Source organism: Cnephaeus nilssonii (assembly GCF_951640355.1).
Source record: "Cnephaeus nilssonii genome assembly, chromosome: X".
Lineage (NCBI taxonomy): Eukaryota > Metazoa > Chordata > Mammalia > Chiroptera > Vespertilionidae > Cnephaeus > Cnephaeus nilssonii.
In genome coordinates this window covers 35,319,600-35,335,545 of record NC_137071.1, presented here as the reverse complement: position 1 = coordinate 35,335,545, position 15,946 = coordinate 35,319,600, and the positions used below count along the sequence as shown (strand labels likewise).

Here is a 15,946-nt window from a genome sequence, read left to right as displayed (position 1 = left end):
TATCCCTCTCTATCCCTCTCTCTTCCTCTCTGTAAAAAATCAATAAAATAGCCCTGGCCGGCTTGGCTCAGTGGATAGAGCCTCAGCCTGCGGACTGAAGGGTCCCAGGTTCGATTCCGGCCAAGGGCACATGCCTGGGTTTCAGGCTTGATCCCCAGTAGGGGGTGTGCAGGAGGCAGCCGATCAATGATTCTCTCTCATCATTGATGTTTCTATCTCTCTCTCCTTCTCACTTCCTCTCTGAAATCATTAAAGAAATATACAAAACAAAACAAAACTGAAAGTTGCATATGCCCCTAGTCCCCTCAGTCCTGGGCAGATTGGGACAGTCGGCCACCCTATTCACCAGCAAAAGAAAAAGAAAAAATCAATAAAATATATATTTTTTAAAAAGAAGTAAACTTCTTTCTCATTTCTGGAAAGGTGATATTAAGGATTATCAAGTCATATAGGTGTACTGTATTTTAATTTTCTTACAGGTAAAGGTAGTAGTATTTGATAAGACTGGAACCATTACCCATGGAACCCCAGTAGTGAGTCAAATAAAGGTTCTAGTGGAAAGTAACAGAATATCACGTAATAAGATCCTGGCCATTGTGGGAACTGCTGAAAGTCACAGTGAACACCCTCTAGGAGCAGCCATAACCAAATACTGCAAACAGGTACGGTTTTTCCCCTTGTTTAGTAATGTAGTCATCTACTATTGGAATTACTCAGACCAAATCCAAACGCATTTGACCATGATTTGTGTAGATAGTTGATATAAGGCTTACAGAGACTTGTATTTTCTTATTTTATTTTATGTTATGTCTGATTCTTCATATAGAGAAATATAAAGATGAAAACAGGAATTAATTATAAAGCTACACAGATAACTCCTGTTGACTAAAGAAAGTAAGTAATACAAATTATGGTAAGAAACTTCAGATCAGAGAGTTGCATAAGGAAAAGGGAAAGTCTTATTCCCTGCCTACTTCCATAATTTCTCTCTCCAAACTTTAAGAAGTGTTAACCTGTTAACAGTCTTTTTAAATAAGTTTTTTGAGATACAATTCACATACTATAAAGTTTACCCTTATAAAGTGTACAGTGCAATACTTTTTATTATATTCACTATTGTGCATCTATTAACCACTTTTAATGCATATAACAAAATATATGCATTTATTGTTTTTTAAACTTTACATAGAAAGGTCACACAATGACCAATATTTGGTACCTTGTTTTTCAATTTTATTAAATGATTTTTCCATATCAAGACATATAGATCTGCCTCATTGTTTTTAATGGCTATATTATATTCTATTGTACAATTGGGTTTTGGCTCTTACAGTATACAGTTAATATCCTTATCAGCTTTTGCAAGTTTATCTCTATGTTAAATGCCTATTAATGCAATTGCTAGATCAAGGGATACATGCAGTTAAATTTGGGGTGGGGTACTTATTAAATTATATTTAGAAATAACACAGGAAATTCGAAAAGATCTCTGAAAAAGAGAGTTTGAGCAGTTACAAACTAAGGGTTACAAATCTTATTTCAGTTTAAGATCACCAATGGTGCCTTTCTCCAAATACATTTAACCTCTGACCTCAAAACTGCCTTCAGCAAAAGAAAAAACCAAAAATCACATGCAGTAACCCACAAAAGGAAATCATGAAGTTAAATTTTTATGAATACTACTGATGCCCATGTGAAAAATATTACCAACACCCACATGGAAGGTTGTAATAGTGTATACTTTCACCAGAAGCTATGACTGCCCATTTCCTCATTCTCACCAACACTATTTTTTCCAATATGATAAGTAAAAAATGTTAACTCATTGGTGGTTTGCTTTTCATTTCTTAATTATGGATGAGGTTGAGCATATTTTCATATGTGTATTAATAATTTGAATTTCTTTTTCTGTAACCTGTCTGCTTGAATCCTTTGCCAATTTTTCCATAGGGTTGCTTACCTTTTTCTCATTGCTTTGTATACGTTCTTTGTAAGTTATTTCACATACTTTTATAGTTAAAATGTGGTAATTTCTACCATTGATGTTTCCATTTCTCTATTTTTTTTTTCCTTTTAACCTATTAACTATTACTGACCTGGCTTCTTTACATGCACATGGAACAATTTAGAGGATGAAGATATAAAGAGCTAGAATTCCTTGGTTTACTAAGAACACAGAATTATTCTAGAGAGGCACTCTAGTAACTAAAGGCCTTGTTCTTTGTTTTGCCCTTTGCCCTGTACTGAACAGAAAATCTGACCTGACAGTAGAATTAAATATTTAACTTGTGATTCTCTACTGGAAAGGGCAAAGAATATTGATAAATCATCCATGTTTTCTTTCCCTAAGATTGGTATACATTTTAGAGAGTGGGATTAAAACAAAGGATTCTGAGGGTCTCCTTGTAACTTTGGACATTATACTCAACACTTGGTTCCTTTGATCTTATTAAAATCCACTATCATTTAAATATAGGTGATAAAAGCTACACAAGTCCTCCTCTGTGAGTCTGTGTAGTAAAGTATTAAACTTGCCCAAAGGTTTGGCCTTTGGCCCTAGCTCCTAGGTGGTAACATCCAAGTCCTTGGAGTATGCTGCCTGATAAGAATGTCTTGGTTTACCTGGGGGCCTTGGGCCATGCCAGATAGTCCATGCTAATGATATGGTTTATGTTGAGAGACCTAGGGCCATGCTATATCAGCTCAGCCTCTGGAAGGGCTAGAGACTAAGGACAGCAATGGAGAAGGTCAGTCATGTCTACATGACTGAGGCCCAGTAAAAACTCTGGACACCAAGTTCCAGGTGAGCATCCCTGGTTGGCAACACTCTGTAGACATCATCATACATACTTGCTGAGTGAATTAAGCATTATTCACATGACTCTACTGGCAGGGGACCACTGGAAGTTCCATGCTGGGTATCTCTTGAACCTGTCCTATAAACCTCTTTCTTTTGCTGATTTTAATCTGTGTCCTTTCACTGCAATAAAACATAATAGTTAATATAAAGACCAAAAATTCCACTGTCAAATAGACAATGATAAGTGATAATGTTGTTCTAAACATTTTAAATTAACCAAACGTAATCTTTGATCTTGATAATGATGATCTTGGATTATTAGAACAATAGTATAAATCCTTCTGTTTCTCTTTGTTAGGAGCTGGACACTGAAACCTTGGGTACGTGCATAGATTTCCAGGTTGTGCCAGGCTGTGGTATTAGCTGTAAAGTCACCAATATTGAAGGCTTGCTACATAAGAATAACTGGAAGATAGAGGAAAATAATATTAAAAATGCATCCCTGGTTCAAATTGATGCAAGTAATGAGGAGTCATCAACTTCGTCTTCCATGATTATTGATGCCCAGCTCTCAAGTAAGCTAATTTTCTTTGTAGTACCAATTACGGGACAGTAATTAATGGATGTCTAATTTATAATCTTGAACTGTTATATAATAAATAAAAATTGGCATTATGGTTTCATTCTTGCAGATCAATTTTACCATAGGCCTCTGATTGCTTCACTCAAGTTACTTGAGAACATTTTCCAACTATGCTCCTATTTAAAAAAAAAATCTTTATTGTTGAGAGTATTATAGATGTCCCCCTTTTTACCCCTCATTCCCTCCTCCACCTGGTTCCCTCTCTGCCCCAGGCCTTTACCACCCTATTGTCTGTGTCCATAGGTAATGCATATCCTACCTAATAATAGACAAATATGCAAATTGACCGCACCTTCGCTACGCCCAAGCCACGCCCACCAACCAATCAGGACGAGCATGCAAATTACCCCAACAAAGATGGCGGATAATTTGCATATCAAGACAGCGTAGAAAGAAGCCAAGAGCTGCAGAAGGGGGGGGGGGGAGAAGGGAGGAGCGGAGGCGGGGCCGGGGGAGAAGGGAAAAGCAGGTGGGCTGGCGGAGAAGGCGGGGCGGGGGACAAGGGAGGAGAGCAGGCAGGGCGGGGTAGAGTGCAGCAGGAAACCCTATTGTAGGATTTTTCCTGCAACAGGAACGCTAGTATGCATATAAGTTCTTTGGTTAATCTCTTCCCGCCCCCCCTCCCCTCTTCCCTCTGAAATTCGCCAGTCTATTCCTTGTTTTCAGGCCTCTGATTCTATTTTATTCATCAGTTTATTTTGTTCATTAGATTCTATTTTGATTTTTAGATTCAATTATTGATATATATGTATTTATTGCCATTTTATCATTCATATTTTTAATAAATTTTTATTGTTGAAAGTATTACATATGTCCCTTTTTCCCCCATTGCCCTCTCCCACTCCCCGCCGCCCCAAGCCTTCACCACCCTATTGTCTGTGTCTATGGGTTATGCATATACTGGTATGAATATGAGTTCATTGATTGATCTCTTCCCCCCACTCCATCCTCCCCTGCCTTCCCTCTGAGGTTTGACAGTCTGTTTGATCTTTCTATGTCTCTGGGTCTATTTTTGTTCATCAGTTTATGTTGTTCATTAGATTGCACATATGAGTGAAATCATATGATACTTATCTTACTCTGACTGGCTTATTTTGCTTAGCATAATGCTCTCTAGGTCCATCCATGCTGTTGCAAATGGTAAGAGTTCCTTCTTTTTTACAGCTGCATAGTATTCATATATTTTTAAAAATATATTTTATTGATTTTTTACAGAGATGAAGGGAGAGGGATAGAGAGTTAGAAACATCGATGAGAGAGAAACATCGATCAGCTGCCTTCTGCACACTCCCTACTGGGTATGTGCCCGCAACCAAGGTACATGCCCTTGACTGGAATCGAACCTGGGACCCTTGAGTCTGCAGGCCGATGCTCTATCCACTGAGTCAAACCGGTTAGGGCAGTATTCATATTTTTTAATCTCTTCTTCAACTTCTTCCTCTTCCTCTTCTTAAAGAATACCCTTCAACATTTCATGTAATACTGGTTTGGTGGTGATGGACTTCTTTAGCTTTTTCTTGTTTGTAAATCTCTTTATCTGACCTTTAATTCTAAATGAGAGCTTTGCTGGGTAATCTTGGTTGTAGGTCCTTGCTATTCATCACTTTGAATATTTTTGCCACTCCCTTTTAGCCTGCAAAGTTTCTGTTGAGAAATCAGCAGACAGTTATATGGGCACTCCCTTGTAGGTAACTAACTGCTTTTCTCTTGCTGCTTTTAAGATTCTCATTTTGCCTGGCCAGTGTGGCTCACTGGTTGAGTATTGACCTGTGAACCAGGAGATTGCTGTTCAATTCCTGGTCAGGTCACATGCCCAGGTTTTGAACTCGATCCCCAGCAGCCCAGCAGGGGGCATTCAGGAGGCAGCTGATCAATAATTCTCTCTCATCGTTGATGTTTTTTTCTCTCTCTCTCCCTTTCCCTTCCTCTCTGAAATCAATAAAAAATATATTTTTAAAAATATTCTCTTTCTGTCTTTAACCCTTGGCATTTTAATTATGATGTTTCTTGGGTGTGGGACTCTTTAGGTTCCTCTTGTTTGGAACTCTCTGTGCTTCCTGGACTTGTATAACTATTTCTTTTGCTAAGTAGGGACGTTTTCTGTCATTTATTCAAATACATTTTCTTTTCTTTCTTTCATTATTTTTTTTGCTTGCCTATTAAGTACTTTTATTTTTTTTACTTTTTTTATTGTTTAAAATATTACATATATTAGTACATATATCTCCTTTTTTTGCCCATTGATCTTCCCCAGCCTCCCCTACCCCCTGTCGCATGCCCTCATCCCACCCCCCCACCCAGTGTCTTGTGTCCATTGGTGTGCTTATATGCATGCATACAAGTCCTTTGGTTGATCTATTTCCCTCTCTCCCCCAACACTCCCCAGCCTTCCCGCTGTAATTTGACAGTCTGTTTGGTGCTTTACTGCCTCTGTATCTATCTTTTTTTCATCAGGTTATAATGTTCTTTATTTTCCGTAAATGAGTGAGATCATGTGGTATTTTTCTTTCATTGCCTGGCTTATTTCACTTAACATAATGCTCTCCAGGTCCATCCATGCTGCTTCAAATGGTAAGAATTCCTTCTTTTTTATAGCAGCGTAGTATTCCATTGTGTAGATGTACCTTTGTTTTCTAATCCACTCATCTGCTGATGGGCATTTAGGCTGTTTCCAAATCTTAGCTATGGTGAATTGTGCTGCTATGAACATAGGGGTGCATATATCCTTTCTGATTCGTGATTCTAGTTTCTTGGGATATAATCCTAGAAGTGGGATTACTGGGTCAAATGGGAGCTCCATTTTTAGTTTTTTAGGAAACTCCATACTGTTCTCCACAGTGGCTGCACCAGTCTGCATTCCCACCAGCAGAGCACGAGGGTTCCTTTTTCTCCGCATCCTCACCAGCACTTGTCGTTGTTGATTTGTTGATGGTTGCCATTCTGACAGGTGTGATATGGTACTGCATTGTTGTTTTGATTGGCATCTCTCGGATAATTAGTGACTTTGAGCATGTTTTCATATGTCTCTTGGCCTTCCTTCTGTCTTCTTTTGAAAAGATTCTATTTAGGTCCATTGCCCATTTTTTTATTGGATCATTTATCTTCCTTTTATTAAGTTGTATAAGTTCCCTGTAGATGTTGGAGATTAAACCTTTATCAGTGATAACATTTGCAAATATGTTCTCCCATACAGTGGGATTTCTTGTTGTTTTGTTGATGGTTTCTTTTGCTGTGCAAAAGCTTTTTATTTTAATGTAGTCCCATTTGTTTATTTTCTCTTTAGCGTCCATTGCCCTAGGAGTGGTATCGGTGAAGAATATGCTTCGGCATATGACTGAGATTTCTCTGCCTGTGGATTCCTCTAGTATTTTTATGGTTTCCCGTCTTATGTTTAAGTCGTTTATCCATTTTGAGTTAATTTTTGTGTATGGTGTAAGTTGGTGGTCTAGTTTCATTTTTTTGCATGTATCTGTCCAATTTTCCCAACACCATTTATTGAAGAGACTGACTTGACTCCATTGTATGTTCATGCCTCCTTTGTCAAATATTAATTGAGCATAGTGGTTTGGGTCGATATCTGGATTCTCTATTCTATTCCATTGGTCTATATGTCTGTTCTTGTGCCAGTACCAGGCTGTTTTGAGAACAGTGTCTTTGTGGTACAGCTTGAAATCTGGTATTGAGATCCCACTTACTTTGTTCTTCTTTTTCAGGATTGCTGTGGCTATTCAGGGTCTTTTTTTATTCCAGATGAATTTTTGGAGACTTCTTTCTACGTCTGTGAAATATGCCATTGATATTTTAATGGGGAGTGCATTGAATCTATAGATTGCTTTGGGTAGTATGGACATTTCAATGATGTTGATTCTACCAATCCATGAACATGGTATGTTCTTCCATCTGTTTACGTCTCCCTCTATCTCTTTTTTCAGTGTCCTGTAGTTTTGAATGTATAGGTCTTTTACCTCCTTAGTTAAGTTTATTCCTAGGTATCTTAATTTTTTTGGTGCGATGGTAAATGGGATTGCTTTTTTAGTCTCTCTTTCTGTAAGTTCACTATTGGTGTATAGAAATGCCACAGATTTCTTGGCATAAGTTTTGTATCCTGCTACATTGCCGAATTCATTTATTAAGTCTATTAGTTTTTTTATGGAGTCTTTCAGTTTTTTTTATGTACAATATCATGTCATCTGCAAATAAGGACAGCTTTACTTCTTTTCCAATTTGGATGCCTTTTATTTCTTCTTCTTGTCTAATTGCAATGGCTAATACTTCCAGTACTATGTCGAACAGGAGTGGTGAGAGTGGGCATCCCTGTCTTGTTCCTTTTCTTAGGGGAAATGATTTTTGGTTTTGCCTATTGAGTATGATGTTAGCTGAGGGTTTATCATATATGGCTTTTATTATGTTGAGGTATTATCCTTTTATTCCCACCTTGTTGAGAGTTTTTATCAAGAAAGGGTGTTAGATTTTGTCAAATGCTTTTTCTGCATCAATTGATATGACTGTGATTTTTATCTCTCAATTTGTTTATGTGATGTATCCTGTTTATTGATTTGCAGATATTGTACCATCCTTGCATTCCTGGGATAAATCCTACTTGGTCATGGTGTATGATCTTTCTGATATACTGCTGGATTCAATTTGCTAGAATTTTGTTGAGGATTTTGGCATCTATGTTCATGAGGGATATTGGCCTGTAATTCTCTTTCATTGTGTTGTCTTTATCTGGTTTTGGTATTAGGGTGATGCTGGCTTCATAGAATGAGCTTGGAAGTGTACCTTCCTCTTGAATTTTTTCGAATATTTTGAGGAGGATAGGTTTTAGTTCTTCCTTGAATGTTTGGTAAATCCCCCCTGTGAAGCTGTCTGGCCCCGGGCTTTTGTTTGCTTGAAGCTTTTTGATGACTGCTTCAATTTCTTCCATAGTTAGTGGCCTATTGAGATGTTTAGATTCTTCCTGATTGAGTTTTGGAAGGTTATATTTTTCTAGGAGTATGTCCATTTCCTCCAGGTTGTCGAGTTTGTTGGAATAGTGTTGTTCATAGTATTTTTTAACAATCCTTTGTATTTCAGTGGGGTCTGTTGTTATTTCTCCTCTTTCATTTCTGATTTTGTTTATTTGGGTCCTCTCTCTTTGCTTCTTGGTGAGCCTGGCTAGAGGTTCATCAATCTTGTTTATCCTTTCAAAGAACCAGCTCTTGGTTTTGTTGAACTTTTGTATTGTTTTTTTGGTTTCCATGTCGTTTATCTCTGCTCTGATCTTTATTATTTCCTTCCTTCTGTTTACACTGGGCTTTTCTTTTTGCTCTCTTTCTAACTCTTTGAGTTGTAGGGTTAGGTAATTTATTACCATTGTTTCTTGTTTTTTGCAGTAGTCTTGTAGAGCTATGAACTTCCCTCTCAAGACTACTTTCGTTGTGGCCCATAGATTTTGGATTGTTGTGTTTTCATTGTCGTTTGTTGCCATGATGGTTTTTATTTCTTCTTTGATCTCTTTGGTAACCCAGTCATTGTTTAATAGCATGCTGTTTAGTCTCCAGGTGTTTGATTTTTTTATTGTTTTTATTGTAGTTGATTTCCAGTTTTATGCCACTGTGATCTGAGAAGATGCTTGATATGATTTCTATCTTCTTGAATTTGAAGAGACTTTGCCTATGACCCAACATATGGTCTGTCTTTGAAAATGACCCATGTGCACTTGAGAAGAATGTATATTCTGTGGCTTTGGGGTGGAATGTTCTGAAGATGTCAATTAATTCCATCAGGTCTAGTGAGTCATTTAGGATTGATGTTTCTTTGCTGATTTTTTGTTTAGAGGATTTGTCCAATGGTGATAGTGGGGTATTAAAATCTCCTACTATGATTGTATTGCTGTCAATCTCTCCCTTGATATCCTCCAGTAGTTTTTCTATGTATTTGGGTGCTCCTGTATTAGGTGCATGTATGTTTACCAGACTTATTTCTTCTTGTTGGATTGCTCCCTTTAGTATTATGAAGTGGACTTCCTTATCTCTTGTTATGACCTTCACTTTGAGATCTAATTTGTCAGATATAGGTATTTGCTACCCCAGCTTTTTTTTCATTTCCATTCGCCTGAAAAACCTTTTTCCATCACTTCACACTCAGTCTGTGTGCGTCTTTTTTTTCTGAGGTGGGTTTCTTGTAGACAGTAGATATATGGGTCCTGTTTTCTTATCCAATCCATTACCCTATGTCTTTTGATTGGGGCATTGAATCCATTTACATTTAAAGTTATTATTGATAGGTGCTTATTTGTCGCCATTTTTATTCTTTACTCCTGTGTTCCTTCTTTACTTCCTATTTCTTTTTTTTACAGCAGACCCTTTAGCATTTCTTGCATTGCTCGTTTGGTGGTAATAAATTCCCTTAGTCCTTTTTTTGTCTGTGAAGCTCCTGATTTCACCTTCAGTTTTGATTGATAGCCTTGCTGGGTACAGTATTCTTGGATTCAGACCCTTCCTTTGCATGACTTTGTATATTTCATTCCATTCCCTTCTGGCCTGATGAGTTTCTTTTGAGAAATCAGTTGCTAGTCTGATGGGGGTTCCTTTGTATGTAACTTTCTGTCTCTCTCTGTCCGCTTTTAAGATTCTTACTTTGTCATTGGTGTTTGCCAATTTAATTATAATGTGCCTTGGCGTCGGTCTTTTGGGGTTCATTTTGCCTGGGACTCTGTGAGCTTCTTGGATTTGTGTGGGTTTTTTCTTCCCTATATCAGGGAAGTTTTCTGTCATTATTTCTTCAAACAGGTTTTCTATTCCTTGCTCAGTTTCCTCTCCTTCTGGCACCCCTATTATTCGGATGTTGTTTTGTTTTTGTTGTCCCAAAGTTCCCTTAGGCTCTCCTTCTGCTTTTTAATTTTTTTTTCTAGAAGCTGCTCTACTTGGGTATTTTTTCCTACCTTGTCTTCTAGCTCACTGATGTGGTCCTCTGCTTCTTCTAGTCTACTCCTGATGCTTTCTATTGAGTTCTTTACAGCAGCGATGTCATTTTTCATTTCTTCTTGGTTTTTCTTCATTTCCTCTTGGTTCTTACTCATATTGTCAAATTTGTCTTCCATTCTTTTCAGCCACCTTATGACCATTTCTCTGAATTCTTTCTCTGGCAGGTTGCTTGCCTCCATTTCATTTACTTCCTTTTCCGGTGATGCCTGCTTTTCTTTCATATGCGGGCTGTTTTTTTGTCTCCCCATGGTCTCTCTTCTCCGGGTGTCTGGTTATGTAGTTCTCTCTCTCCTTATCCCAGGCGAAATCTGATCTTTCCGTGGTGGAGTTTAGACCTCCTCTGAATCCGCATGTTTGTGCCAATTGGGGACTGATGCTCTGGGGTTCGCAGCTGTTCAGTGGGTGCCGCAGTTGTAGATTTTCAGGCTTCCTATAACATCCACTTTCCCCTTCAAGATGGCGCGGTCTCCGCGTCCGAGACGGTTGCTCCAGGAGGGAACCCAGCAGCAGTGGGGGCTTCCCGGTCAGGGGAGCCCTGTCCAGCAGTCCCCCACCATCTCCTGGAGTATAGCTGTCCCTCAACTCACCAACAAACACTCCCCATGCGACCCTTAGCTGTTCTTTCTATCTGCTCCAGGAGAAGGTTCGGTTCACATTTGTCTATTCCGCCGCCATTTTTTCCTCCTCTCCTGGAAGTTCGCAGTCCCGCTCCCTTCCCTTGTGGTAAACACCTGTGCAGGTTCACTCCCTCACTGGGAGCCGTGGACCTGTCCTCCCGACAAAGTGAACAGTGAAGCTTGGCTGGCTCCACAGACCTGGTCCCACAGCGGAGAAGCAGGCTCAGCCCCCACTCGCCGGGGCTGGAGGCGGAGGGGAGCTATTCAAATACATTTTCAATATCTCGCGCTCTCTCTTCTCCTTCTGGCACCCCCATAATGCAAATTGTCCCAGAGGCTCCTTACACTATGCTCATTTTTTAAAGATTCTGTTTTCTTTTTGTTCTGATTGGGTGTTTTTTGCTTCCTTATGTTCCAATTTGTTGATTTGATTCTCAGAATCATCCTCTACTCTACTGTTGAATCCCTGTAAATTATTCTTTATTTCATTTAGTGTATGCTTAATTTCTGACTGGTCCTCTTTCAGGTCTTTGAAATTCTCACTAAGATTCTTAAAAGTCTCACTAAGTTTCTTGAAGCTCTCATTAAGATCCTTGAGCAACCTTATAACTATTGTTTTGATCTCTCTATGCAATAGTTTGCTTACTTCCATTTCTTTCATTTGTGACATGTTTCTGTGTGTCTGCATTTTGGCTGCTTCCCCGTGTTTGTTTCTTTGTTTCTTTGTATTAGATACAGGTGCTATGTCTCCTGGAATTGGTAGAGTGTTCTTGTGTAGTAGGTATCCTGTAAGGCCCAGTGGCTCAGTCTTCTCAGTCACCTGAGCTGGGCACTCTACGTGTGCCCCTGTGTGGGCTGTTTGCACAGTCTTATTGTAGTTGAGCTTTGATTGCTGTTGGTGTCACTGGGAGGAATTGACCTCCAGGCCAATTGGCTGTGGGGACCAGCTGTGACTGCAGTGGGAGAATTGCTGTGCAGGAGACCCCCCTATGGAGCAGGACTTGCTTTAGTGGGGCTTTGGTGCTCACTGAGTTTACCTCTTGAGTGTGTCGCTTGTGGATGTGTAGAGTTGGATGTGGCTGCCAGTCAGCTGTGTGGGGAGGTTCTAGCACAGGAATAATAATCCCTTCAAGCACCCCTGTCTACACGTCAGAGAGCTGCCCCCAGGTTCTTGCCCTTATCCCAGACAATCCAGCTCCTTCCTATAAGTCTCTGCATCCCCCAAAGCTGCTGCCTGGCACTAGAGCTCAGAGGCAGCAGGGCTGTGTAAGTTCATGTGTCAGCCATTTATTTATTTATTTTAAAAATATATTTCATTGATTTTTTACAGAGAGGAAGGGGAAGGGATAGAGAGTTAGAAACATCGATGAGAAAGAAACATCGATCAGCTGCCTCCTGCACACCCCCCACTGGGGATGTGCCTGCAACCAAGGTACATGCCCTTGACTGGAATCAAACCTGGGACCTTTCACTCCGCAGGCCAACGCTCTATCCACCAAGCCAAACTGGTTAGGGCCATGTGTCAGCCCTTTAAAAGGAACTGCCTGGGGCTCCAGTAGCCTCCATGTCACTCAGCCACAGTCCCTGCTGGTTTTTACAGCCTGAAGTTATGGGGACTTCTCTTCCCAGCTCTGGAACACTGGGCTGAGAGGTCTGGTGTGGGGCTGGGATCCCTTCCTCCTCACGGGAGGCCTCTGCAGCCAAGATATCTCTCTTGATTGAAAAAACCTCTACACATGGGTGCTGGACCAGCCCTTTCTATGCCTCTGCTCCTCCTACCAGGTTTGATGTACTTTCTTCTTTACTTCTCTATTTGTAGGACTTCTATTCAGCCAGTTTTCAGGTGGTTCTGAATGACGGTTGTTCTGTATTTTAGTTGTAATTTTGATGTTGTTGTGGGAGGCGGTGAGTACTAGTGTTTACCTACCTGGCCATCTTGGTTCCTTCCTTGCTGTAGTCCTCAACTGTGCTTCTTGATTCCACTATAGAGTAATGAAGTCTAGCCTTTATCTGATCTTCCATCTAATTTCAGCTTTCTTTTATTTCTCATCTGTAGCTATTCCAAACTTTAAAAAAAAACTTTATTGTTGAGAGTATCACATATGTCCCCTTTTTTCTCCATTAACCTCTTCTAACCCACCCACGCCCTCCACCCCAGGCCTTCACCACCCTATTGTCTGTGTCCATGGGTTATGCATACATGCATACAAGTTCTTTGGTTGATCTCTTCCCATACACCCACCTACCCTGCCTTCCCTCTGAGATTCAGCAATCTGTTTCATGCGTCTATGTCTCTAGTTCTATTTTGTTCATCAGTTTATTTTGTTCATTAGACTCCAAACTTTTAATTTCCTTCACACGATCCTGTGGCCTTACCTGTAGTTCCTTAAGCAAATTATCTGGCTTATTTTTCACATAGGAAAATTAAGACTCCCAGACACCTCCCCCTCCCCCAGATTTATTCCTTTTTCATCTTGTCTAATGAATCCCCTCATCTTTGCTCTGGATTCCATCCTCTCTTTACATATATATATTAAAAGCATAATATGCTAATTAGACTGGACAGCTGAACGACCTTCCGGACGTCCTTCCGGATGTCCTTCCAGATGTCCTTCCAGACAAAGCCGCCGTAGCGGGGGCCATTAGGGGCGATCAGGCAGGCAGGCGAGTGGTTAGGGGTGATCAGGCAGGCAGAGTGGTTAGGGGCGGTGAGGCAGGCAGGCAGGTGAGCGGTTAGGAGTCAGCGGTCCCAAATTGCAAGAGGGTGCAGGCCGGGCTGGAGTCCCTCGGGGTGGCCTGTGGGGATTGGGCCCCAGCTTGCGCCCCCAGGTTCGCAGCCCCAGCTCGTGCCCCCAGCCTTGCAGCCCTGCAGCCCCGCAGCCCTGCAGCCCCGCCTGGTGCCACCCCCTCACCTGCTCCACCATTCCGCCTGTGGGACAATCAGTCAGGGCCGGGCCCCCGCCTGGCTCTCTCAGTGTCTGGGGGCCGGGCGGCAGCCCCAACCCTGATGCCACTGCTGGTCACCGTCTGTGGTGCGATTGGCGGGACAGTCGGGCCCCCACTCACACCCACCTTGGCCTAGTGCCGCCCGCTCACCTGCTCCACCATCCCCCTGCTATCCTGATCTTGTCGGGGCCCATAAGGGCAGGCAGCGCCTCCACTGCTGTCCACTGCCAGCACCACGTTACCAACGCCCACAATGTTCTGCACTGCCCCCTGGTACTCAGCACATGTCATAGCGAGCAGTCAAACTCCTGGTCGAACAATTTGCATATTAGGCTTTTATTATATAGGAGATATATATATATATATATATTCCCATCACTATTTATCCCCTTTATGCCCCCTGCCACCTCCTCCACCTCCTTCTACCTCCACCCTCTCATATATATATATATATATATATATATATATATATATATATACACACACACACACACACACACACACACACACACTCACATTTATTGATTTCAGAGAGGAAGGGAGTGGGACAGAGAGATAGAAACATCAATGATGAGAGGGAATCATTAATCGGCTGCCTCCTGCACACCCTCCACTGGGGATCTAGCCTGCAACCCACACATGTGCCCTTGACTGGAATTGAAACCGGGACCCTTGTGTCCGCAGTCCAGCACTCTATCCACTGAGCCAAACCAGCTAGGGCTCTCCACCCTCTCTTGATTCCTCAGGGACATCCCTCTCTTATATCCCCTTGTTTCTTTATTTTTTAGCTCTCTTTCTGTACTAGCTCCTTTTTTCTAAATATATAAATACTTGTTCCATCAAAATCATTATATTCCCATCAATATTTTGTCCTATTTTTCCCTTTATATCCACGCTTCTAGAAATAGTAGCCTAGGCTTGTTAAATTCACTTATTCATGGCTCAGTCTGGCTTCTGCCCCATCCATACTACTAAAACTATTCTTTTTATGTCCACTGATTACCTTATTTAATACCCTCTGCAGTGGTCACTTCTCCGTCTTCTGCCTGCATGACCTCACTAAAGCAATTGGCAATGTTGATCATTTCTTCCTTCCTAAAACTCTTTCTTCCCTTTATTCTATGTCCCTGCTTTCTCTAGATTGTCCTCTCACTTACCTGGTTTTTCTTTCTAATCCTCCTCTGATTCCTCTTCTGCTCTTGGGGTTTTGTTGTTTGTCTTTTTCTCATTTTACATACTCTCTCTGTACAATTTAATTCATGCCTATTGCTTATTCTACCACATGTGGGCTTCCACTGCCACTCCAAAATGAATATCTTTAGCCAAGTCCTGTTTCTGGAATTTCTTGTTGGTCTATCCATCTGCCCCAAAACATGATATATACACCTAAGTGTTCCACCACCTCCCCACCCATTTGTGCTCAAGTTATTTTGCTAACATGCAAATCTGATTATATTACTTTCTAATACCTTTTACTATGGTGGCTTATAATCTATTTTTGAATCATGAACCTTTGGAGGAATGTGATGAAAACTATGCTCACCCCTCAGAAAATTTCTGTTTCGGAGGTTAGCATATATCATAAAACCCTTCCATGGAATTCTGTTAATGATCGTAACTTTACTGGCTCTCTGTCTCTTGCAGAACAAAGTCCACTCTCTATGGACTTTGTTCACAATCTGTTCCCCAGGATATATTTCTTGCCTCCCCGCACTACCCATCTTGTCTTTTTCCACTGCTAGCCCCCCACCATGTACTCTGTGTTGTGTCCATATGGAACTACTTATTGTTCCTCCTTATAACATGTCATTTCATGCTTATTAGATAATTTCACTTACTGTTTGTTTGTTTGTTTGTTAATCCTCACCCGAGGATATTTTTCCATTGATTTTTAGGGAGAGTGGAAGAGAGAGGGAAAGACAGAGAGAAACATCGATGTGAGAGAAACACATTGATTGGTTGCCTCCTGCAC

General features: G+C 40.9%; 1 protein-coding gene across 1 annotated transcript in view; it reads left to right on the top strand.

Moving 5' to 3' along the window:
- The window catches only part of ATP7A (ATPase copper transporting alpha), a 204,527-nt gene that overhangs the window by 167,676 nt on the left and 20,905 nt on the right, over positions 1 to 15,946 (top strand). The window contains exons 16-17 of the mRNA XM_079765248.1: positions 480 to 662; positions 3,159 to 3,375. Of these exons, the coding sequence (XP_079621374.1) occupies positions 480 to 662; positions 3,159 to 3,375 (400 nt within the window). The remainder of the gene's footprint in view (positions 1 to 479; positions 663 to 3,158; positions 3,376 to 15,946) is intronic.